The sequence below is a fragment of the Chelonoidis abingdonii genome, chromosome 24 (assembly GCF_003597395.2).
Source record: "Chelonoidis abingdonii isolate Lonesome George chromosome 24, CheloAbing_2.0, whole genome shotgun sequence".
NCBI classification, from domain to species: Eukaryota; Metazoa; Chordata; order Testudines; family Testudinidae; genus Chelonoidis; species Chelonoidis abingdonii.
The window spans coordinates 24,455,381-24,482,158 of NC_133792.1; the positions used below are offsets into that span (position 1 = coordinate 24,455,381).

Consider the following 26,778-nt stretch of genomic DNA (forward strand, 5'->3'; position numbering starts at 1 on the left):
GGCCTGCGGCTGGGGCGCTGCCAGCGCCTCCCCTCGGAGCCTGCAGCCGGCGCGAGCCGGGGGCGGGCAGTGGGCAGACAGTGCGCCCAAGGTCACGCGGGGAGAGCTGGGCCAGAGCCCCGGGGCCCGCAGTGCCCTCAGCGCAGACCCCTGACCAGCCTGCCGGCCCGCTCGGGATTCCTGGGCTGGGGGAGAGACGAACAATGGCAGAGCAACTTGCACTCCCTTCAGAGCAGTGCGGGAGAGCGAAGAGAAAACTGGAGAAGTAGCGCCCTGGGTATGGACATGGGGAAAAGAGGGACGGAGAACCAGAAATGATAACTGAATGTGTGTGTTGTCATGGATGTTAAATTCAGTCTTAGCCGCTGCTTCTGTTTCTAGACAAATGAATGTAGCTCTCAGAAACATTCAGCATTTGTGGTGCAGAACCATTCAAGGTTCCATTTGCCTTCTTGCCTTCCCAGGAGCCATTGTTACCTTACATGTCGATATTTAGCAAACTGCAGTCGTTGAAGTGTTAATGAGTCTTCTCCTCCCACGGCATTCTAAAGAGAAGTACTGCAGGACCATAGCCCTGTCTGAGCTAAGTCACTGTGACAGTACCAAGCTGTTTTAGAATCAATTTGGGTAGCTTTTATTATAGAAAGTTTTGGATATGTTCATAGATTTAAAAAGCTTTACATGGAAGAGCATTCTGACTTTTCCACCTCTTGGTTACTGCTGGAATATATCTGCTCAAATTGAATGCTTTTTCTTTGCTAAGTCATGATATTGAATTCTTCTTTATAGGACCAGCTTTTATGGCATTAAGGAAAAAGGCACTGTAAAACTTGCTGATCTTTATAACTGAACATATGACCCTTTTGTTTATTAACGGGCTGGTTGCTTTTTCTTCTTGAAGGCGAAAACTGTGGCCTACCATGCATAAAAGAGACATTCTGAAGATGATAGGGAATGAATTAATTATGGGACAAGTATAAAAGTTTTGAGAGTGAATCTCAGTATACTAGGTAAGAAGTTGGGGAGAAGTCTTTAGAAAAGAGACTTCTACATTGTAAACTGCTGTTACTTCACAGAGAACTTTAGAATATTCTGTCTAGACGTCTTTTTACACATCCCATTTTCATTATTTTATTTGCTCTTATTATTAGTTTCTTTGTATGAAAATATGGCAATGTCCTGAGAGTGTTTCTGTTCCCTAATTGAAATTAGTTTTCACTTCATCTTTGGTTATATTACCAATCATTTCTAGAGACTTCATATAGGAAATAAATAGATGAATTCTTAAGACAGTCATCTGAATTCTTAGAGTGGGACAGACACACACATTTGTTTCAAATAGCATGTTTTTCAAAGTTTTCTGTGAGTGCATGGCACTCTAGCAATGACAGTGATTTCATCTAACTACGAATGTGCTAGATGTCAAGCTCATGTGTCATATATGCGTTATTGTCAAAAAGTACCCTGGGAAAAAGACTGCCTAGTCATATTTTGATGGAGTCTACACGATGCACCTCTTAGCAACATAGCTAAATGATGGGGTCTAAATTAGTTGTTACGACTCAAGAAAGAGATCTTGGAGTCACTGTGCATAGTTCTCTGAAAAACATCCATTCAGTGTGCAGGGGCAGTCAAAAAAGTTAACAGAATATTGGGAATCATTAAGAAAAGGACAGAAAATATCATATTTTCTCTATATAAATCCATGATGCGCTCACATCTTGAATACTGCATGCAAATATGGTTGCCCCATCTCAAAAAAAAAATATATTGGGGGGGTGGGGAAGGTCTAGAAAAGGGTAACAAAAATGATTGAGGGTATGGAATGGCTTCCATATCAGGATAGATTAATATGACTGGGACTTTTCAGGTTGGAAAAGAGACCACTAAGGGGGATGTGATAGAGGTCTATAAAATCATGACTGATGTGGAGACAGTAAATAAGGAAGTGTTATTTAGGCCTTCTCATAACACAAGAACTAGGGGGTTACCAAATGAAATTAATAGGCAGCAGATTTAAAACAAACAAAGTATTTTTTCACACAACACACAGTCAACCTGTAGAACTCTTTGCCAGAGGATGTTGTGAAGGCCAAGACGTTAGATAAGTTCATGGAGGATAGGTCCCTCAGTGGCTATTGTCCAGGATGGACAGGGATGGTGTCCCTAACCTCTGTTGGCCAGAAGCTGAGAATGGGTGATGGTTTGGATCACTTGATGATTACCTATTCTGTTCGTTCCCTCCTGTGCACTTGGCATTGGGCACTTGGCATTGGCCACTGTTAGAAGACAGGATACTGGGCTAGATGGACCTTTGGTCTGATCCAGTGTGTCCATTCTTATGTTACAGCCGTGCCACAGCCTCTCTTTGTCAGCAGGAGAGAGCTCTGCTGCTGACAAAGCACTGTTCACACTGATGCTTTTTGTCGGTAAAACTTTCGTTGTTCAGGGTTTTTTTCACACCCCTGAATGACAAAAGTTTTACTGACAAAAGTCCAGTGTAGACAAAGCATGAGAAACTATTTGACCCTCCCCTTTATCTGCATCTTCTTTAATCAGACTATGACAACTACCTATGTGTCTAGCCAGCCTACCTACATCAGTCTCCTTAAAGGGGACTCCTGATTCAGACCTGTTCCTCTTTATATAGCTATGGGCTTTCTTGCTGATTTTAATTTGAAGCCTGCCATCAGAACTTGTCCCTCGCTGAGTACTTTCTTAAAGAAACTTTGCCCACTTAAGATCTCCCTGCTTTGTGCCCTGCATCTTGGTAGGGCTGCAGGATGGTACTCATTTGTACATCTTCCTGTTCCTAGTTACAGACTTATTCAAGATCTCATGATTCAACATTTTTAATACTTAGATCCAGTTTCTACTGTACAAGGCTGTCACAAGGACTATGAAACAGGAAAATAAAAGTATTAAGTATTTCAGCCTAATTGGATATTTTAAATCACTCTTTACTTGCAATTCTCAAAATGGAATAGAAAACTCCTGAAGGGGTGTGTGATGGGATGGACTAGGCCCAAAGGCCCCTGCTGGAGGGTTCTGCCACATCCATCCCAAGGAAGGAGCAGTGGAGAGGTCCTCCAGGCAGAGTAGAGGAGCTGCAGAGGACGCAGCCAATCAGGGCCCAGGAGGGCCGTATAAAAGGAGTTGCAGAGCAGTAGTCAGTTGCTGCTTGGAGAAGAAAGAACCGCAGGTCTGGCAGCCTGGAAGAACCACAGGACCACGGACAGTTTGCTAGCCGGGACCGAGGGAGCTCCTGGCTGGTTGTTAGGAATGAGTAAGAACTGAGCTTGAAGAGGGCTATGGGAAGATAGTGTCTTCAAGGATGAAGCCCTGGCGATACAGCCCCATTAGAGAGCTGGACTGCTTAAAAACCAAAGCCCAGGGAGGGCTAGAGAGAGAGAGAGAGACATTGGCCCCAGTGGACCATATACCCAGAAGGGGTTTGTGCTGGTTAATATGCAGACAGTGTGACTCAGCTGGAGTGCTGTGTCACTGAGAAACCACCCAAAGGAGTCGCCAGCTCTAAAGAACGCAGACACGCCCAACCAGAAGGGGGCACTTATGGTGGGTGCCAGCGCCGTTACAGGGGGTTAATCTTTACAGTGTTGCTGGGAAAATAGATCACTTTTATTGGGTGTGTCTGAGGATCTAGTCACACTAATTCACAGTGATCCTGCATGCTGTTCCACATGAGCAGGCCCCAGTGCCCACAGAGACTCTCACTGACATGGGGCCACCCATGCAAAACAGCTTACAGGATAGGGCCCTAAATTTGCATAACATGAAAACAACCTTCCTAATACGAAAAATGATTTTGACATCTTGTTATATACAGCTTATTTGCAAATACACACTTTTAAAGAGATTGTATATAAATATAGTTTCTTTCCAGCAGATGCTGAATCCTGCTAATGTGAAATAAGCCCTTCTTTGCTTAATAGCTTATATTCTTTGGTGAGAGTGTCACTTAGTAAAATGTTCTAAAAATATAATCATGTATACACATTAGAAATGTATTAGCAAGGAAGATTCTGCTGACCCTTTATTAAGGGCCATTTTTAGCATCTGTTGTCTGTTATTACTTAAGACAGACAGTTGTAGTGGTTTTGTTTTTGCTTATGGCATGAAAAATTTACGTATAGTGGTACTGTATGTGATATTCACAGAGTTATTAAGTTTGACGTGGTTTAAGTAAACCGAGTTTTTTAATGTTTGTCTAAAATGAGGTGGACAAACTTTTTGGCCCTAGCGCAACATTGGGTACAGAAATTGTATGGAGGGCCGGATAGGGAAGGCCGGGGGAGGCTATGCCTCCCCAAATAGCAAGGCATGGCCAGGCCCCCACCCCCTTTCCAGCCCCCTGGAGCTCCTACCCAACCTCCCCGCTCCCCACCCCTGACTGCCCCTGGGGATTGCCACATCCTATCCAAACATCCCTGCTCTCTCTGCCCCCAACTATCCCCCCAGGACATCTGTCCCCTATCCAATCCCCCTTGCTCACCACCCCTGGGACCCCTGCCCCATCCAACCTCCCCTGCTCGCCACCCGCTGACCTTCCCCTATCCAACCCTCCATGCTCTCTCCGCCTCACATTACCTGTGGGGTGGGGGAAAGGAGGGCTCAGTCTTTTCCCTGTGCATTTCCCCTGCTCATTTGGCTGCTGTCCCTGGCAGTCTGGCAGGGCTCACTCCTTGTCTGGGCTTGCCTGTTGGGGAGAAGGGCCAAGCATGCTGGGGGTGGAGGGCGGCCCTGGCTTGCTCTGCCCCTGTCCCTGGCAGCAGGGTGCAGGCCTCTTGACCGCCCCCCTGCTCCTCGCCCCCTCACCCCCNCCAAAACTCCCTCTGACCGCGCCACCCTGGAACATCAGGTCTGGCAACGGTATAGTCGTGCTGCCCAGCCGGAGCTGCAGCCATGCTGCCCAGGCGCTGGGGGAACTGTGACTGCAAGGGAGGGGAGCAAAAGAGGAGTGGCCAGGGGCTAGCTTCCACCCCACTCACCAGGGTGCTGGGAAGTTGGGCTGGCTCCTCCACAAGACTGTCCTGACCCTGCTCCCTGGCAGGAGCTCATGGGCCAGAGGGAAGGGTCCTGCTGGCTGGATGTAGCCTGCAGGCCATAGTTTGCCCCCCTCTGGTCTAAAAGTTCACCTGCCTTCCCCTTGTCAAATTTCTTGTGAACTTCTGTTTTTCTCTGTAAATTTAAATAGTGTAACCTGTGAAAATGGCATCTTTACAAATGTGGTTTTGGGGTAGAGTTTTTATTCTTTTATTGCTTTTGGTTTTTTGGGTAGGTGAAAATGATCCTCTGGGATTAAGCTAGCAATTGTGGAGTCTGAAAATTTGTGGTCCTCTCTTGTAAATATAGACAATCTTAAGTTTATCTGTTTTTAAGTGTTATCAAACCTAAAGCCTTCATGCTGTTTATTTACTTTTGCAGATACTGTTTGTTTATTAATAAGTAAAAAAAAAGTGTTTGGCGAGAGGGACTAATTCCCCACAACTACGTGGTTGTGTGTGATGACAGCGTTTCCACAGACTTTCAAAGCTGACTTTCTTTGAAACTGAGATGATAGAAAATAAATTGGAACTGTGCTTCAGTGTACTTTGGGACTAAGATCCAAGTACAGGGCTTTACATCTGTAAATGAGAGAGCAATTGCAATGAGTTTTATTGGTAATCATATCAATATTTATTTAAATTTATAAAATATAAAAAGATGCCATTCTTAAAACAGTAGGTGTGTTTGACATAAATTAGAGGCAAATAATGCTATCAGCTAATAGCCCTGAACTCCCAACCATCACACCATCCTCAACCCTATCAAGTAAGTTCCTCTTGCTCCTAAGGTCCTGGCAAATATACTTTGCAGTGTGCTCTGGAGGTCAGCAGACCTGGGATGCTTTGGACCAGGGAGAGGAGGTTGCAAGCTGCTCATGGAGAACAACCTTTTGCCAGCCTCCTTTCTCTTAAATCCAAGGGATTCCAACTTGTGCATATCTGCTGTTGCAAGTGTGGTAGGATGGCATAAGAAGAGAGACAACGCCTTAAGTAAGAATGTTCAAGCTATTGGGTTAATGATCATTTTCTAGTAATACCTCCACTTTTTTTTTTTTTTTTGGCTGCACAAAATGAGTCATCTAAAAATGGCTGTGTCTGCACTGCCCATCAGTGTCAGCAGAGGGTAGGGTTAGTGTAGAATCATGCAGCAATGAAAAGCAAATTGCATCCATGCTGGAGAGTGTAGCTACCCATGTCAATGAAAGGCTCCATCAACTGGAGGCAGCTGTTAAAAATAGTGTAGATGTGGGAGGTACTGCTTGTCTGCAGAGGATCACGTAGGATATATACCCACAGGCTTCAGGCATACCTTTATTTGCCCTAGTAGTGCCTCACTGTCTGCACTGGTCTTTATCCGCTTCATAGGGGGGCTAATAGTGTATGTACTTTACGTGCCGCCGTACATAGTGTGCAGTGTAGACATATCTTTAGACACTGCCTAAGTCCATCCATCAAATGATTGATGTACTCTGTAAAGGGATCCTGAACATTAAGGGACTTCCTACCCCGCACAAAAAAAATCCCACCTCATACTTTAAACTATAAATTATTATTATCCTAGATTTCAAGCTGAGTGGAGGCTTCCACCAAAGGCAATACTTTGGAAAAACAAAGCATCTATTCTGTAGGAAAAACCCTGGAGATAGATGTGAATGTAAGCACCGTATATAGACATTTAGTCTTCTGTTAAAGAGAATATGCTATCTGGATTTTAAAACATTGCTTAGATATGATAGTTGATCTCCCTAACTCCTGAGGTAGGGTGATGAAACTAAACTAAAAATTTGTTATACTGTGTGGTTAGTAAAGGAGGAAGACATTTGCCTTTTTGCCTATAGGAAATGTATGCAAAAGGTCACCAGATAAGTTTTTTGTTTCACCACACTAATGTGGACACACTTGATTACAAACACCACTATATTCTGATACTAGTTGTATTCACTAATCTTCCTTCCCACTCCAGTTGTGCTAAATTGTGCCCAGGAATAGTAATCCTTTTGAACAGACAATACGTTCAGTGTTGCAGTGCAGCCAGTGAGCACAAGTGAATTTCTAATGCAAAGTTGGGTTAGTCTACTATTAAAGTTGAGGTTGGAAAGTTTCAGATGCTGGTTTTTAAAGTTTAGAACTCAGTTCGTATAATTTATTAAGCTATCTTTTTATTTACAAGTAAAATTTTCAGCTTTTAACTTTTTAGCTAGCTCTTTGAGACACATGCCGTTTATTTAAATCCAAATTCTGTTGCTTTTTAGCTGTTACTGTATATGTTAATAAGACAGGACGTCTTTTATGTTTTCATGTGGGACAAATTATCAGGGAACCCAGGCAAGCTTACTTAGGAGATATTTTTCAGTTTGACGGAACAGTTCCAATTTTGTCTTGGTTTGCCCTGCCTAGATTTGACCTGTCCAAACTTGCTATGGAAGCTGAAACCTGTGTGGGCGCCATGCTAAAAAATAACCTGAAGCAAGAAATGTTTCAAGGGAGAAGAAAAGAAAAAATAAAACTTACTAATGATCTTTACCACTTTGGTAAATAATCCTTATCAATTTTGTTTAATGCTTTTTTTTTTTTTTTTTTTTTATAGAGTTGGTGTTTTCTTTACATTGCAATACAAAATCAGACATGTATTTTGTATTAAGCATTAGTTGAATTTTCAGCCATCTAATTCAGTATAGTGGTTTTTAGGATTTTATTGCTTTTTATCTGCCTGTCCTAGGTATTTCTAAGGCGTTTATCACCTTGGTATCTAAGCACCATATCCCCTTTTTCTTATGTTGTGACAACAGTTGTCAAATGTTATGTCAGACAGGTATGACAAAACGTTTCAGCTCGTGCTATCCAAGAGCATCATGATGCGTTGTATATTATTAACATTAATCATTGTATTACAGTACATTTCTGTGGCTTGTCATTCTTTTTTAGTAGCGTTTAAGCAGACTCATGATGATTTACAGCTGTGATACCAAAAACCACTTCAGCATATCTACATTGAAATTACGGAGATACCTGGATTTTTCATATTAAATTCCTGCTAGTTGCTTAAATTCTATTGTTTCTGCAGCCACATGGAATTTAAACTTCTGTTTGTCACAGAAGTGATTTAAATATCTGGATTTTATAAACTTTTGTCCTGTGGACAACTGTAAATAATCTTTCACCTCTTCAAGTTGATAAGTTTTGTCTGGGACCATAAAGTGATTTTCATGCGCACTTACAAGCTAGCACAGTTGGGCAGTTATTAACTTCTATAGAATACAAAAAGTCATAAGAATATTCTTTAAAATTCTTGTCCTGAATGCTGGAGTGAATTGAAGTGCTCTGCAGTACAGGAAGGTTACAGCACATACAATTGTTTGCTCTTAATGATTTCTTTAGATAAGTAAGAAGGGAAGAACTTTATTTGATTTGTCTCTTTTTCCAAGTAGGTGAGTGTGACGGGTTGGACCCCTTAAGGTGCCATCTGATCTGCTGGGATTTCACTGAACTTGCCTGTTCTGCCAGCCAGGGCACCCTTTTTACCTGTCTTGCTGAACCAGGCTATTATGCCTCCTCCAGCACACACACAGGCAGGGCCACACCCAACTGCAGAATGAGACAAACACTGAGATCAGCTCTGGGAAGCCTGAACTTAAGGGATTTACCCCAGCACTCAGGTGTCCACCTCCCTTGGAGTGCAGATCCAAAGGTATATTATGAAATCCATCCGCTCCCTCAATGTGGAGGAAGGTATGCATACCCCCTGCCCCATTATGAATTGCAGAAATGGGGTTATATTAAAAACAAGAAATAAATTTATTAACTTCAAAAGGTGAATTTTAAGTGGTTGAAGAGATAGCAAACAGAACAAAGCAGATTACTAAGCAAATAAAACAAAACATACATACTAAGCTTGTTTCACTAAATAAATTGGTTACAAATAGTAATTTCTCACCCTAAATATTGTCACAGATAGATTACCGAAAGTCTTGAAAGGCAGCTTCACTTGCCTGCAGCTTGAGACTTCAGGTATTTCCTCTCACAGACTGGACACTCTCTCAGCTTGGATTCAGCCTTTCTCCCCTCAGTTCAGTTTTTGCTTGCAGGTGTTTTTCAGTATCTCTTTGGGTGGAGAGACAGAGGAGAACCAGGATGTCGTCGCTCCCCTGGCTTATATAGCTCTTATGTATGGCGGAAACTCTTTGTCTCCCACTGGAAGAACACTGGCATTCCAAGGAGTGGGTCCAGTACCAAGTGATGTAGATCCATGTCTCTGCAGGGCTGTGGCAGCCATTACTCGTCGGCTGTCTGGAGCGTCCACAGGAAGACTATGCTCTTTCACGGCCATTGTCTTTGCTAATGGGCCATTAGCCCTGTCTGGATTTTTGATTGTACCTGAAGGGCTAGTTGGGGGGTGACACCCAAAGTAACACATTTGAAATACGGATACGTAGTCAATATTCCTAACTTCAGATACAAAAATGGTACAGGCACACACAGTGGATAATCACATTCATAAATCCTAACCTTTCCAATTATATCTTACATGAGCCGTCTTGCATAAAGTATATATCAGTTATGTCATATTCATTTCATAAGCATATTTTCATAAAGAATATGGAGTGAAATATCACACTGGGTGTATTCAGGCTGTATTCCTAATATTTGTATTTAGAGCAGTGAAAGTGAGACTGAGCACAATCATTTATTTACATTGTTGTTCATGTGCTTCTCTTTTTGCTGAATTGGAGTTGGTTATTTTGGTCACTTACGGAATTTAGTAATGTTTCTTTATGCAGTAGTTTGAAGCCTTCCAACATGCCATACCTATCAGATGCATTCCTTTACTTTCATAAGGGCATGTCTATACTACAATATTAAGTCGACCTACCTTATGCTGGCATACAGTCGCTGCAGTAATTACATCGCTTGGCCTATCTACACTTTGCTCCTTGGGTCATCGGTGTGCTTCCTCACCAGCAGCGTTTGTATTGATTGTGCTGTCAGTGTGGGGCATTGTGGGATGGCTTCTGAAAGCCAGTAACAATCAGTGGAAGCAATGCAGTGTTTGCTCTGACACTGTGTTGACCTAACTACATCGACCTTGACTGCATGCCACTCGTGGAGGTGGAATTATTAAGTCAGAGTAGCAGGGCAATTACATCAGCGGGAGCAAAATTTAAGTGTGAAGACTTCCTTAGTTAGGTTGACATAAGTTGCCTTGTGTCGACCTAACTCTGTAATGTAGACCAGACCCAAGGTTCACAAGCTATATCTTAGGGCTAATCTGGTGGTGCCGTGGCAGCGCTTTAACATGGCTTGTGTGGTCATGGCAGAGAGCACTCCCAGCGCCCTAAAAACACCACCTCCATCACCTCCATGAGGGGTGTAGCTACCAGCGCTGGTGCACTGTCTACACTGGCGCTTTACAGCGCTGAAACTTGCTGCACTCGGTGGGGGGGGGGAGGGGGGTGTTTTTCATACCCTGAGTGAGAAAGTTGCAGCACTGTAAATTGCCAGTGTAGATAAGTCCTAAGTCTTCATCTTTAGTTTCCAGTCAGTTTGCCCTGTTGCTCCAGACTTCCACATGACTTTAGAAGCATTGTTGAAAACTGGTAAGCGGAAGCAGTACCTCTCATTGATGCAGTGCTTTTTCCAGAGGCTGAGTTCAGTAGCAGTCATTAGCGGGCCAATCAGCTTAATTTATGGAGGACTATAAAACCATAAAAGCTGCTGATTCTGTTTTCCAGATGAAATAAGATTGACTGCACTGTGTGAAAACCCAAATGAATTAAAACTTTTTGTCAACGCAGTTGAACTTAATGGCAACCGACTCACCAGTTCACAGCTTAAGGCACGTACACACTAGTGCTTGCTTCGATATAACTCAAGTCACTTAGGGGTGTGGAAAAAGCTACCCCCGAGCGACATAAGTTATACCAACCTAAGCAACGGGGTGGACAGTGCTTTGTCGGCAGGAGAAGCTTTCCTGACAACATAGCTACTGCCACTTGGAGGGGTGACAGGAGAACTTTCTCCCATCGGAATAGAGCGTCTGCACTAGCAGTGCTACAGCGGCACAGCTATGTTGGTACAGCTGCACCGTTGAAGCGATTCTAATGTAGACTAGCCCTTAGGGCCTGGCTACACTGGAAACTTCAAAACACTGTTGTGGGAGCGCTCCCGCAGCAGCTCCACAAGGGGTTTAGCTCCGAGCACTGGGAGCATGGCTCCCAGCACTCGGAGCCTGTTTACACCAGTGCTTTAAAGCACTCTGACATGGTGCACTCGGGGTGTGATTTTTTTCACCCCTTTGAGCCAGGAAGTTAGAGTGCTATAAAATGTAAGTTAGCCAAGCCCTGACTCTCATGCATCTAGACTTTGAATGGTCTTTTATTGTGTTTGAATTTCCATCACAAAGAGACAGACACTTTTTGCATGTTCATTTCAGGAATCATAATGCTAGAGCCCATGAGCCATAGTTAGCCCACGGGTGGGCAAGAGTATTTATCAATACGGATGCTCAAAGTGTCATTATTCAAACTTTATATTGTTTTAGTATTGAAGTTCATAATAGTAATAGCTTAAAAAGCTGCATGACAATGGAGAACCTCTCAACTATTCTGTGCTTAGGTGTTCTGTCTCTTGATTTGATGGGAATAATACAACTGATGCAGACATCTGCTGATGTATGTAGTATGTTAGGGAAACTACAATTTCTGTATATTTATAAATCTTTTTTTTTTCCTCTTGACAGCATAATACACTTTAAAAGATTATATTGAGGTAACCTGATATGTTCTGCCATGTTGTGGCACTCTAACTTGTCAACTTATTTTTAGGTATACTGCACTCATGTGTCAAGATACTAAAAATGTGTGTGAGTGTGTTAATTTGGATTCTGAGCATCATCTGATATCAAGTCACTCCTTTGTGGAGCCTTCTTGGAGTAAAAACATGCTGTGCTATTCTGATGATCAGAATTAACCCTAAATTGTTGCCTCTAACATAAGCCTGTCCTAGATTTTTCAAATGAATATATAAATGTACCATTGTCGCTCGTAAAGCCTTACTTCAGTAATAAACTTCCCATCCAAATCCTTTCCATAGCCACCAATGATGATCCTACAAGTGAGAAAGCAGACTGATTCAGGGGTTAAGTATATTGAATCTTCTTTCTGGCCACACAAGAAAAACTTCTACAAGATCACCTATAGAACCATGGCTAGCGAAGTTTGAATGCATATCTTCAAATCCAAATCTCCCAAGTCATATTTGATGCAAGATGTCAGATGATTTACTTGAGTTCTGAGAGTGAATCTCCACAGGGGGTTTAGTCTGAAGCTTTTTTTGATGCATGTCAGGTGACTCTCAGTATGCAAGTTGCACCAATAGTATGCACATGGAACCCCTGTTCTATTTCCAGTTTGTATCAATCATGTGAACATAGCATAGCCTATGAATTTTCAGCTTTATTTAAAGGATTTTTTGTGTTTAAAGTCAATGATTTCTCATAATGGATGCATTGTAAACTGTTTTATTAGGAAATAGACTTAAAACTTTTTTTTTTTAAATCAGGGATGGTCTAGACAGTATTTGGTCCTGCCATGAGGGGAAGGGAGTGGACTTGATGACCCCTCGAGGTCGCTTCCAGTCCTAGAGTCTATGAATCTATGAATGAAACCAGTAGAAAAAATCTGTATTTGGAAATGCCTTTAACTAATCTTCTTAAGTAACTAGATGCTCACAAACTTTTAACTACTGCAACGGGGCAAACAAAACTCGAAGTGCAACAGTAAGGACATTTCAAATACAACAATTTGCAGTGTTGGAGGGGGGTGCATAAAGTTAAAGACAAGTATACACCTTATTGCTGGTGGTTCTTGTCCACATGGGTTCTGGGATTGAGTGTTGTGGCTCAAAATTCTCATGGGCATTGCAAGACTCAAAAGAGCTGGACACAAGTGCAAGTCTTCTTAGTATCTGCAGCAGTGGTTCTCAACCTGTTGACCATTGTGGGCCGCATCCATACAATATATACTACCTGTATGGTCCTGAGGATGTCACATGAGCTGCAGCTGTGAGTTTGTTGGGCTGCTAGCAGGTCGTAGGTCGATAACCACTGGTCTAGAGCTTGGAGCTGAGAGGTGAATGGGAGCCGCTGGGAGCATTGCTGCAGCGATGCGGAGGTTAGGAGTTGTTGCTTGTCCCAGCAGCCAGCATTGTCCAGGGCCTGAAGGATATGACTGGATTCCAAGTTAAGGGACAGCTGGCCTAGCGGGCGCGTGTTATCCAGGAGGGCATTCTGGCTCGGGATAACATCTATGAGTTGCCTCTGCATTTGTCTTTTTCCATGCTCTACTTTGTCATGGTGATGCTTTCCCTGGCCACTGCATTGCTGTCTTTGGCCACTGCCACAGTCTCCTAGGAGAGCTGCATTTCTTTCTCCCTCAGGGTCCTCATTTACAGCCTCCACATCTCACTAGCCTGGCTTTCCTCTGTGACTGTGCCAGGAGTTCTGCAAACATCTCATCCTGAGCTTTGCTTTTTCTCCCCTGCAGGTTGGCCAGGCTATTGGAAGTAAATAGAAGCCCAGGCCTTGATGGTCTGGCTTCTGCAGGCATTGTGGTTGTGGGAGCAGGAGCTGGAAAGAGTCACTTATTCATATCCCAGACAAGTCATGGTAGCACTACCCCCCCCCCCCCACCCCCCAATGTATATGTGGCCTTATCTCTCTGAGCTTCCTCCAAAGAATGGGAAGTGATCTGCATGTATAAAGGGTAGTGAGTGAATTTGGCTTTGTCTATCATATCTGCTTTCAAGCTGTTTGGGGTGGGGTGGTTGGAGCTATGTTCCAGGTTTGTTTTTGTGGTTTGTGTGCTGGAGATTGCTGGAGATGCTTCTATGGCATTGGAGCTGTAAAGGGGAGAGGTTATAGAAGATGAGCTGGATAGTAATCTCCTTTGGGCTGTCCTCATTCTCTATGATGTTACACAGAGGCACGTGACTAGGAGGAGATAATGATCTTATTCAGGAAGACAAAGGGCAGACCATTGAGAGATGCTCAGAAGTTGTTCACCAGGACGTTTCCCTGAGAAGTGCTGGAGTAGTGGAAAGAGCTTGCAGCCTACAAGATTAGGGGGCATGGACATGAGGCTATTTCTTATAATGTGCAAAACAAAATCAAAGTATTTCTTAGTTTTAAGTTCTGCTGTATCTCCCATGCAGACATGGAGAGAGTGCAGAGAAAAATAGAAGGGATCCTACAATAATTGTCAGCTACAATGCAACTTTCTGGGCATTTGCACCTCAGCGGGGAGCAATATTGTTTGTGTCTTGACCGGGCAAGCAGCGTGCACTTATACTTCATATAAACTAACCAAATTTCTTTTCCTATAAGCACTGTCTCAATAAACTGAATTGTGCACAAATGAATGCATTGTTATTCTCAACCCCCTGCTTCTGCAGCAGATTTGAACACATTGTAATTCTGCCGTGCTGTCAGGCACCATTTTGAAGCAACAGAAGGAGGTGGTGGGGGGAAGGAGGCAGAGGCTCTTAGCTAACATCTGTCAACAATAATAATGAATAATAAATTGTAAAGATAGGTACTTACATACTGAAGTTCCTACCAGGAGGTCTGACTTCCATCCTGGCCTGAGTTTTTGGTGGGGATTCAGTCATCCAACACAGGGCAGAAATTGTGGTCCATTATGGCAGGGCAGGACTGGGGCTGGCTTTCCAGCTGGCCATTGTCAAGCTCCTGACTCTCAAAAGGATCCCGGCTCTTAGGGGACAGCTCATCTTCTGATGTGTCGAGCTGGTCATCCTTGCTGTGGGGGACAGTGTGGGTGGCAGCTCCAGATAGTGCCTGGGTTGGGTTGTACTATGGACAAGATTTTACTTAACTAGTTAATTAAAAAAAAACAAAACGGACAGATCACATTCCCCTACCGGATTGTCTCCTTTTATCCCTTCTGTCAACATACTTTCTTGTGAGCTTCTAAGTCTTTATCCTGCACTGGTTGGCATCTTGTGGATAGCTGCTTTGTAATGTCCATGAAAAGGTCCTTATATGCGTGGCTGGCCACAAGAGTTGCCTGAATTTATGCTTCACTCCAAATGGTGAGGAAGTCCAAAGTGTCAGCACAGCTCCCAGTAGCTGCACATGGCATGTTGTGGGGCTTTTGGAGTGCTGTTGTGGTTGTATCACCAGTATAATGGTACAATGGGATCCAAGAGTAAATTGGCAACATCTGGCTCCACACTGTCTCTTCAAGAGGAGAAGGGTCACCCTGAAAATTTGGTATCAGGAAAGGGAGGGCACACAAGTAAATGGACAGGTCATCAATGGTCGACCTGCAGAGCATTGTGGGGTAGCCTTTGAAAGCATACAAAAAGTGGCAGACAGCAGTTGTGTGTGCATAAAACACCAAACAAAACCCAAAAAGTAATTCTAGTCTACTATTCCAGCGTTCCTGATTAAATGGAGAAGTAGTGCTCGGTGATGGGTTGCGTCACTTGTATGCAAGCATTTTCAAACTGGATTAACTAGATTGGATCCAGTTTAAAACTCTAGTGTTAAACAAGCCCTCTGAGAAGGCAGAAGGTATTATCTGAAAGACTTTTGTTGGCTGATCTTGTTGGCCTGATTTTTACTGAGAAAAGAAATGTGTTAATGTAAGTGAGCTAACTTGAGGTGAAAACTAAATGAAGATAAAATAGATTATATTATATAATAATATACACATACAAACACAATTTTTACACAGATTAGCAGATTAAGTTAAAGACTAACTTCACCTGCTGTGTGTAAAATTTGTGAAATGCTTTATCTTCATTAGGGTTTTACCTCAAGCTAGCCAACTCAGGGTGATGGCTCTTGATTTTCCCATACAAGGAAGACAAGACTAATGAATTTAAAGCTACTTCCCAGCATTGTTCATGAATTTGAGATGAAACAACTTTTTCCCTTCCTGGTTTGCCGATCAGGTTTTTGGAATTTCTAGGTTAGTGGATGAGGGTGTGGGGAGAAGTGAGGCATGGTCTGAGTCTGGAGTATCATAAGCTGAGCTCAGCTACTGACTCATCCTTGTGGTATTGGGCAAACAACTTTACCTCTGTTTTTTCCAGTCTGTAAAATTATAATTCTTTACTATCCAATCTCCTCGAAGTAATTTTATTTGATATTTGTGACGTTCCTTGAAGGTGAAAAGTCCTACATAAGTGCTAATTATTAAAATCTCTTTTGAATTCAAACTTTAGTTATAGTCTGAAAAGTGACCATAAAGATGATTGTGTTCTTCTCACTTGTTCTGTTTCTAACTAATTTTTTTTTTTTTGTAAACTGTCAGCCCTGAAAATTCAGTTTAGGTGTTAAAAGTCAGGCACGTGCATCATAAGTGATAAAGATTCTTAAGGCTATATTCTGCCTGGGGTTTACCTATAGAACTCCATTGTCTTGAAATGGTTCTGTACATCAGGTGTAACTTAGGTTAGAAGTTGATCTTGAAATTGGAATTCAGTTTAGTAAGTCTGGAATGTGTCAGCCAGAATGAAAGTCAACTTTCTCTCCCATTGCTGTATTGGCTCTGAAGAGCTAACGGAAATTGAAAAAATGATTCCCAACATGACTTCATGTTAAGTGATAATATGGAGACCACTGGAAAGAAAAAGAGGGGCAATCTAGAGAAACGTTATATAGAAAAGTAGAAAAAGAAGCCAGAGCCATTAATATGGCACTTAGAAGCCTGACTGACCAGCACAAGTTAACAGTGGAAACTGGTAGAAATCCTGTGCACCTGAGAAAGGAGGAGATAAATTTTCCTATTTTCTGAAGTATCCACCTCATTCCTTCACCCTTCGCCCCCAACCAGATCAGTCAGTTGACAGGACCTGTTTCATATTGATTAACTTGCAGTCCTGGCTTTCAAGCTGTGGACAGTGAACTTTGGTAAATGCTTTCTTTTCCTGCCTCATAACTAAACTAGTGGGGTTGGAAATATGCTGTCTGTCTTTTATGGAAAGTATGTTTGAAAGCTCTTGCACTTGAAAGCATTCTGGGTCCAAATTCTGCCTTCCTGTGTGCCATGCAGCTCCAGAGTTAATTATTGGAATTTGGCCTTAAGTCCAAAATATTGTGTTTTTCCTATATTTTTTGCTGTTTTATATTCCAAAGCATTTACACTCCCATCTTGCTGTCTGCATCAGCACTCAGACACTCTGGGCCAAATTCTGTGCCGACTTGCATCCAGTTCAGGAAATCAGATTGGCACTGAATTTGGCCAGGTATGTTTCCGGAGAAAATGTGGTTAAATATGTCAATCAGAACTCCAGCTCCCCTTGTGCCTGAGTTAATTAAAATGCTGTTGTCACTTTGAACTCCAAGTAGGTTCATCTGTTCTATATCAAGGGATCCCAGGAATCTAAGACCGTCAGAAGATTTTTGTATTGTATGCAAATTCTCAGAGTTGCCATAAAGTTATTTAACTGCTTTGAAATCCTTACTCACCTTCCTAAAGCTAGTTAAAGGATATTTCTTGCTTTTTTCAGTACAGTTTTATGAAGGAAAGATGAGTGCACTGATCTTTTAGCTTTTTAGAGAGCTATCATTGGCAGTCTTTTCTTCATAAATAACTTTCTGGTTATACTTTCTCATTTCCTCCACAGTTGAAGGTAATGTTATGACTAGCAAACAAGAGGAGCGTGTGAAGAAATAGCTGGCTTCCTTCTTACCAAAGCTGAATTTGCATTACCACCTCCAACTACTAAATCTAACTGCAGGGATTTTATCATATAAAAAAATCTTATGTTTTAGTCACAAAAATAAAACTCTTATTCAAAAGGTGAGCAAATTAAGTCCTGAGAATAATGAATAGCTTTCCAAATAACATAGTAAAAATGTTTAGTTTAATAAAAAACATTTTAAGTGTTTTGACCTACTCCAGGTTCCAAATAGCATGCCTTTACATAATTGGAAATGCAACTTTCAAATGGATCTCTTTATCCTACAGTCTTTAATACTGAGTAAAAGCATACCAGCCCTATTTTTAAATTATATCAACTATTAATTGGTGGTGAAAAGAATTGAATAGTCTTCCTGTATTTCAGTTGCCATTGTGAAACAGGTTCTTTGCAAAGTAAAACTTCTCCCTAATAACAATTTGTAAAATCTAATGAAAATGTTCCTTATTCTTTAATGCGTGCGCACACACTCTTGCTGTACGTTCCCCTTTTGAACAAAAAAACCTTTTTGTAATGCATGTGCAAGGGGAGAAAAAACAAGCTCAACAAGAGATTGTTTTCACTATTAAAAACAGAGACTTTGTGAAACCCATGCAAGTATTTGAGATGTAATTTTACGTTAGGGATCTGAAACTCATCAGATGCAGGTTAATTATAAAATGTCATCTATAATAGGGGAACTTTGCAAAACTAGGAACTTGCCTCCCCCCAAAACGTACACAGTGCATTGTCTCTCATCCAGAATGAGTTAAAATGAATTAATAATTCTACGCCATGGTGCCTGGGTACTGTAGAGATGAGGGCCATAAAAGTATCTAGGCAGCTCTTTAACTTATCCTGATGTGGTTATATATAACCAACCACATCAGGATATAATTTGATATTTTGTATAATATATCGGTAAGTCAAAATTTGTATGTTATAGCTATCTTGTTTTAAATCCATGTGCTGCAATACCTTGTAAAAACTGAGGAATACAATAACGTATGTCTCTATGTACATCATTTTTTCTGGTCACGTTGAAGTTGCTTTAACGTAGGTATGTATAATCTATTTCTTGATTTTTATTATAAGCATAATTTGTTGCAAGAAAGTATTTGTTAGAAACCTTATGCTGCTGGCACAGTTCTGTCACATTAATAGAACTTCTCCTTTCATTTAATGAGGCAGTCACCTTTACAACTTTGTATTCTTCTTTGAGTCTTTTTGGTTTAATGTATCAGAGGGGTAGCCGTGTTAGTCTGTATCGACAAAAACATTGAGGAGTCCAGTGTCACTTTAAAGACTAACAAATTTATATTGGCATAAACTTTTGTGGGTAAAAAACCCCACTTCTTCAGATGCAACTGAAGAAATATGGTGGTGTTTTTTTTTATTTTATTTTTTTTTTTACCCATAAAAGCTTATGCCCAAATAAATCTTAGTCTTTAAGGTGCCGCCAGACTCCTCCTTGTTCTTTTGGTTTAATATCGCCTTCAAGTAGAGAGATGATCTCAGCATGAATTACAGCCTTTGGATTGATTTTTTTTTTTTTTTTTTTTTTTTTTTAAGGTTACTCGGAGTCTCCTTTGCAAACTTAAAAAATGCTTTGTTAAGTTGAGGTGTTCAGACATTAGATGTCTAAACTTTTCTATATATAAAGATTATATATGACAGCTATTTATGGGTTATCTTCCTTTGGATGATAGGGCTTTGCTTGTCAAGTCAAACCATTGGTGAGGGAACTTGGGTAAATAGTTGTTGGTGACTCTTGCTCTTGAATCATCAGGGTTTCTTTTAAAAATTCTGTGCCTCGTTAGGGAAGCTAACAAATATTGTTAGGAAAGGATCCTGTGCTTGGTGTGGCCGGAAAGATCTTTAAGAGAGTACAAAGAGGAGAGTGATATGCCTGCAAACCATAAATCATACTCTAGTTCCCTGAGTGTGGGGGCAAGTAGCATTGGGAGATCAGGCTTCACTGAAGGTGCTAGAGCTGATAGGGAACAGACAGGCATTCCATTTATTGTATTTAAGTACGCATCACAATAGTACTTGGGTGCTCTGCCTAACATGTACAGGGTGATGGAGCTGGTCATAATTCTTCCTGCCATACTAACACTTAAGAAGGGCTACATCTGATGGTGAGGAAATGAGTGGTCAGTTAAGGTAATTTTCTTTGTAAGAAATCAGGTGAGGTTAATGGCTGCTCAGTTTTCTTCTCTGTAATTGTGCTTACACAAATTATATTGTCCATGTTAATATGGTTTTCACAAATGATTCCTCAACATCTTAATTTAAATAAATAGAGGAAAAAGGGAAATTTCTTTTGAATAACTTGACCATTTTATCACATGTCAACGGCAGTATGCCTTATCTATCTAGACATTTAAATTGGATAGTTAGGACATGTTAGCTAACAGATGCAAAGACCACACCTTAAAATCCTAAACTAGACAAGTTGCATCTGATTGATATTGCAATATCTGATTATATCATCATATAGTTATATATTTGGCAAGCACTTCTTACCAACCTTCATTAAATTTCTAACAATGAAAGGATTTAAATACTATGATACTTTTTTTGGTTTATTTAGCCATTAAAAAGCAAATAAGTTCACTAAATGCTTAGCTGCTGCTGTACTGTAATGGACTGTGCAGATTTCCTTTCCAGCTTGAGGTTTCTTCAGTTTGTTTTGTCACTTGGAGAATTTCTGGATCATGGCCTGCAAGTACATTCCTCTGAGTTGGGATGTTCGAGGAGACATTGTTAAATGTGTTCTGCTATTGAATAGCAATGCATTCTGTGCATGTTTATGTATGGGTGGTGCTGGTTATGAGTCTCTGGCAGAAAAGGCAAATTGAATAACGTAGAAGACAGAATCCTCTTTATTTCACATAAAAGCATGAATTTCTGTCGGTCACGGGGCTACTAGACCCAAATACTAAGCTATGCTGCAGTTTAAAATAAGTATGTGTTCTGATAAAATCTTATTCACATGTACTCCTTTGCTCACTGAACTGACCTGACCATATAATATGTCAAAATGAGACTCCTTTCCCCCTTCTACCTCCCTCTACCTCCTGTATGATTGACTCTGTGGGTCATCATGCCGGCCTCTACCATTAGAAATTAGAAGGGTAATCCTGAGGGTGTTCTCCCTCCCCCACCTCCCCTCACCCCAGTGTGGCACTTTGGGGAGAGCTTTGCTGTTGTTAGTGAGAACAGATTAATGTTTAAGTTACCAGAGCTGAGAGCAGCTTTAATGTGTGTGGAACTGGCCAATGTGATGTTGCTGAATCCTGCAAGCGCATGTGAGAAATTTTGAACATTATGTTATCAACTTGAAGTGTTTTACAGTGATGAAGTATGGCCCAATAACTAGGGATGTTGCCTGGGGTTGGGGAGGTGGGGCTAGATTTAAAATGTGTATTAAAGCTAATGTAAAAAAAAATTATGGAATACGTAGGTTCAGAAAAGAGTGTCTGTACATCTGGCTATAGTGTTTAGATTGTCCACAAATACAAAGTTTGTTTTTAAAGTCATATGATACATAGAGTACATAATCAGCAATAACCCAAATTGAGGTGAATAGATTTAACGATACAGTTTAGATATTAGAATACAAGTCCTTGGGTACATCCCTCATGAAAAGTTGTACAGAGATTTGGTTGTGAAAAGCAAAATATATCAATGAGTGGAGATTGTCCCTCAGTAACTGAGAATTAGGTTGATTGTCCATTTAGAAAATACAGTCCAGGAAGAAAGTAGGGATCCATGAGGAAAATCAGGATCAAAGATAGATGCTATAGTTACAGTAAGTCATAAACCTACAATTATCACTGGTTCTTAAATTTTATCATGAAGTTTTTGATAACTTTTCAGTATTCAAATTCTTTTTGTCTGTTGGAGTTTTAAAAAATAGAACCCATATATAATGTGAAATTCTTCATGTATTTTTCCTTTTGCAGTGAGTACTGTGTAGTCCTCTCACCCTCAAAGATGGTGAAGCTGGATATTCACACTCTGGCTCATCACCTCAAGCAGGAACGACTCTATGTAAACTCAGAAAAGCAACTTATTCAGAGATTAAATACAGATGTATTGAAGACAGCTGAGAAACTGTACCACACAGCATGGATTTCCAAGCAGCAAAGGATTAACTTGGACAGACTTATCATAACAAGGTGATAAATGCTTTCTGGGAAATTGAACTCCTAAACTCTTGTGAATTAAAAGAATTCCATGATTCCTTTCATACTGTATATTGAGCACAACAGATGATTCTAAAGACAATTTTAATGGCTCTAAAACCATTCTAAAAAATTATTCTAAAACAGGAAGTCTGAGTTGTCTCGGATTTGCTCTTAAATATGATGTGACTACTGATAGTTCAAACACTCTACCTTTTTTATTTATTTAATTGGACTTCCCGTGTGTGTGTATATACGTGTTGCATCTCTTCTGATTGGTAGTTCATAGTAAGAAATTTGTTTTTATTATTAAATGCTCGAGTTTGTTGTTGTAATGAAGCTCATACTTGACTAATGTTCACAATTTTTTTTTGAAACTTACAATAAAGATTGTAGATATTAACTGCTATCTTTTTATATATAAGGAAAAATTCTTGCAGTGTATTTTTTACTCTATTGTCTAGAGCAGCATTTTTCAAAGTTTGGGTCGCAATCAAGTACTGGGTCGTGGCATGTAAGGTTCTGGGTCTCTCTGGTTAGCACAGCTGAATGGGACGTTAAAAGTCCATTGGTGGTGCTGCCCAGCTAAGGCAGGCTAGTGCCTACCTGTTCTGACACCACGCTGCGCCCTGGAAGCAGCCAGCCGCAGTTCTGGCTTCTAAGCCGGAGAGCCATGGGCCTCCGTTCTCTGCCCCCGCCCCAAGCACTGGCTCCAAACTCCCACTGGCCAGTTACCAGCCAAAGGGAGCTGGGCGGGGGGCGCTGCCTGCGTGCGAGAGCTGCGCAGAGCCGCTTGCACACCCCTGCCTAGGAGCTGGACCTGCTGCTGGCTGCTTCAGGCGCAGCATGGTCTTTGGTGCCAGGACAGGCCAGAAGCCTGCATCTGCACCCTGGCTGTGACGCTGACTGGGAACCGCCAGAGGTAACTCCGTGCCCCAACCTCGCGCCTCAATCTTCTGCCCCAACTGTGAGCGTGCCCCCCAACCCAGAACCCCTTCCTGTACCCCAAGTCCCTTATCTCTGGCCCTCCTCCTGCACCCTGAGCTCCCCCCAAAGCTGGAGCCCCTGCTGTACTCCAAAACCCTCATCCCTTGTTCCAGCCCAGAGCCCCTTCCCACACTCCAAGCCCCTTATCCCCAGCTCCGTTGGGTCGCTGGCATCAACAGTTTTCTTCAGTTGGGTCCCCAGAAAAAAGTTTGAAAACAACTGGTCTAGAGCTCCTGGTAATGGATTCAGAATGCTACTGCTTTTAGATTTCATAATTTGTCTATTAAAAACTAGGGCTGTTGATTTAATCGCAGTTACTGCATGCAATTAACTCAAAACAAATTAACGTGTTATTTTTTTAAATGAGCCTTAATCTTGCATCTCTGTAGATGGGATGTGGTGGTGGTGGGGAGATAGGCACCATCTGTGCGAGTGGGCAGAAGGCGGACAGGGAGAAGAGATTGCGGGCAATTTGGGAGAGCTGGGGGAGGGGGAGAGAAGAGCCTGGCCTTAGGGGTGTGCAACGGAGTCCACTGCCCAGGGTGCTGTGCTGGAGGGGGGGAAGTTACTACATGCCTCTGGGACAGGGATACCCGTGCCCCACTTCTGCTCCTGGCCAACCTGCTCCAGACTGGGAGCCTGTCTGCTGGGAGCCTGTGGCGGGTGAGGGGCTGATGTTGGAGTGTCCCCCTCCTCCTCCACATGTACCCAGTTGTCAGTGAGCTGAGGTGGGGAATCAGGAGGAGCCTGTCTGCTGCTGGCTCAGGAATGAGTGCTGCCAACAGCAGCTGCTGGCTGAAAAAAGCATTCAAGCTTCTGAGTGCTCCATTTAAAGAGACAGCGCTCCCCTCCCCCCCCACAAATATTTGTAATAAAAAATAATACAAAGTGAGCACCATACAGTTTGCATTCTGTATTGTAATTTAAATCACTATATTTGAAAATGTAGAAAACATCCAAAAATATTTAAGTAAATGGTATTCTATTCTATTGTTTAACACGGGGGTTCTCAAACTGGAGGTCGGGACCCCTCAGGGGGTCGCAAGGTTATTGCATGGGGGGTCACAAGGTGTCAGCCTCCACCCCAAACGCCGCTTTGCCTTCAGCATTTATAATAGTGTTTAAAATATATTTAAAAGTGTTTTTAATTTATGGGGGAGGTGCACTTGAGGCTTGCTATGTGAAAGGGGTAACCAGTACAAAAGTTTGAGAACCACTAGTTTAACAGTATGATTAAAACTACAATTAATCGGGACTTCTTTATCTTGTGATTAATTGCAATTAATTTTTTAATCGTTTGACAGTCCTGTTACAAATAATTGAATTTTTTCACTGTTTTTTCTCTTAAGTGCTGAAGCTTCTCCTGCTGAATGCTGCCAGCATGCCAAAGTCTTGGAGGACACACAGTTCGTTGATGGGTACAAGCAGTTGGGATTTCAAGAGAGTGCTTATGGAGAATTCCTCAACAGGTTGAGAGAGAACCCTAGGCTTATTGCTTCCTCTCTGGTTGCTGGAGAGAAACTCAACCAGGACAACACACACAGTGTTATTTACACAGTCTTTACCTCCATCTATGGCAATTGCATCATGCAGGAAGATGAGAGCTACCTCCTTCAAGTTTTGCGTTACTTGATAGAATTTGAACTGAAGGAAAGCGACAATCCCAGACGGCTTTTGAGGAGAGGCACGTGTGCATTCAGCATTTTATTCAAACTTTTTTCTGAAGGACTCTTTTCTGCAAAACTCTTCCTCACTGCAACATTGCATGAGCCAATCATGCAGCTGTTGGTGGAAGATGAAGACCACCTAGAAACAGATACAAACAAATTGATTGAGAGGTTCTCTCCTGCACAACAGGAAAAACTCTTTGGGGAGAAAGGCACAGAAAGGTTCAAACAAAAAGTCCAAGAAATGGTGGATTCCAATGAGGCTAAGTTAGTGGCTTTGGTGAACAAATTCATTGGTTATCTCAAGCAGAACACGTACTGCTTTCCACATAGCTTGAGATGGATTTTATCACAAATGTACAAAACACTCTCCTGTGTAGACCGGCTGGAGGTTGGGGAGGTGCGAGCAATGTGCACGGATCTTCTGCTTGCATGTTTCATTTGTCCTGCAGTTGTCAACCCAGAACAGTATGGAATAATTTCTGATGCCCCAATAAACGAGGTGGCAAGATTTAATCTGATGCAGGTACTACTTCCCTTATTATGTTACTCTAAACAAATAAGACCAGATAAGAGTGGCCGTGGTGGATCAGACCAATGGTCCATCTAGCCCAGTATTTTGTCTTCCAACAGTGTCCAATGACAGAAGCTTCAGAGGGAACGAACAGGGCAATTTTGAATGATGTATCTTGTCATCCAGTCCCAGCTTCTAGCAGTTGGAGGTTTAGGTACACCAGAAGCATAGAGTTGTCCCTGACCATCTTGGCTAATAGCCATTGAGAGACCATTAATTTATCTCATTCTTTTTTTAAGCCACCCAACAGGCTATCAATTGCTGGGCAGTTCAGCTGTCCCTCCCCCCCTCTGCTGTATGCTGCTCCTGCCCTCTGCCTTGGAGCTGTTCCTGGGAGCCTCCTGCTTGCTGTGTGGGGGGAGGAGGAGGGGAAGAGGGGTGCTATTGTCAAGGTGTCTGCCCCCCCCCCCCCCACCCACCATCTCCACAGAGCAGGAGTGGACATGACAGGGCTCAGGACTGAGGGAGCTTGCTGGCAGCAGCTGTTGTCTCAACTTGCTGATCTACTTAAAAAGGTAAAGTACTTAGAGTGGGGTCAGCTTACTTAAAGGGGCAATGAATGTATCACGCACGCGCGCGCACACACTCTGTGTCGCTCTCTCTGCTATGTCATTTCTCCTCCCTCCATTCCTGCTGCATTGTAGAGTGTGAGAGGCTACATTAACAACAATGTGTTAACCCTTGAGGGTTCAGCCGAGTGCTAGATCATCATTTAGTAATAAGGCATTCCCTGGGAAATATTCCACCCTCTGATTTCACCACCTCAACAAAGCAAAATTTCCCTGGAACACCACCTCCCCCAATTTACATTAATTATGGGGAAATTAGATTCACTTAACATCATGTTGCTTAAAGAAGCATTTTTCAGGAACATAATTATGTTAAGTGGGGAGTTACTGTACTTTTAGCCTTCAGAGCATCCCATGGCAATGAGTTCCATATGTTGACTGTGTGTTGTGTAAAGAAATACTTCCTTTTGTTTAAACCTGCTGCCTCTTAATTTCATTACATGACCCCTAATTCTTGTGTTCTGTGAAGGTGTAAATAAAACACTTCCCTGTTCACTTCCTCTGTGCCTTTCATAATTTTATAGACCTCTATCATATTCCCTCTTGGTTGTTTCTTTCCTAAATTGAACAGTTTCTCCTCATATATGGAAGATGTTGGCTACTCCAGTCATTTTGGTTGCCCTGCTCAGTACTTTTCACGATTCTAGTATGTTTTTTGAGATGGGACGACTAGAACTTCACCTGGTATTCAAGGTGTGGGCGTACCATGGATTTATAGGATCTATTTTCTGTCTTATATTTCCTAGTTGTGTGGGATTTTTTTTTTTTTGTTTTGTTTTGTTACTGGCGCTGCACACTGAGTGGATGTTTTCAGAGAACTGTCCATGATGACTCCAAGATCTTTAAGTGGTAACAGCTAATTTAGACCCCATCATTTTAATGTATAGTTGGGGTTATTTTTTCCTGTGTGCATTACATTTAACTTAGTAACATCATTTCATCTGTTGTTTTGTTGCCCAGGCACCCAGTTTTGTGAGATCCTTTTGTAACTCTTCACAATTGGCTTTGGACTTAACTATC

At 42.0% G+C, this 26,778-nt stretch overlaps 1 protein-coding gene across 5 annotated transcripts in view; it reads left to right on the plus strand.

Annotated features, from left to right (window-relative positions):
- The window catches only part of GAPVD1 (GTPase activating protein and VPS9 domains 1), a 73,713-nt gene that overhangs the window by 619 nt on the left and 46,316 nt on the right, over positions 1–26,778 (plus strand). For 4 of the 5 annotated variants that reach the window (XM_032767629.2, XM_075060423.1, XM_075060424.1 and 1 more), the window contains exons 2-3: positions 21,740–21,955; positions 24,298–25,141. In XM_032767629.2, the coding sequence (XP_032623520.1) occupies positions 21,740–21,955; positions 24,298–25,141 (1,060 nt within the window). The remainder of the gene's footprint in view (positions 1–21,739; positions 21,956–24,297; positions 25,142–26,778) is intronic. The other variant, XM_075060425.1, reaches the window with a different exon arrangement.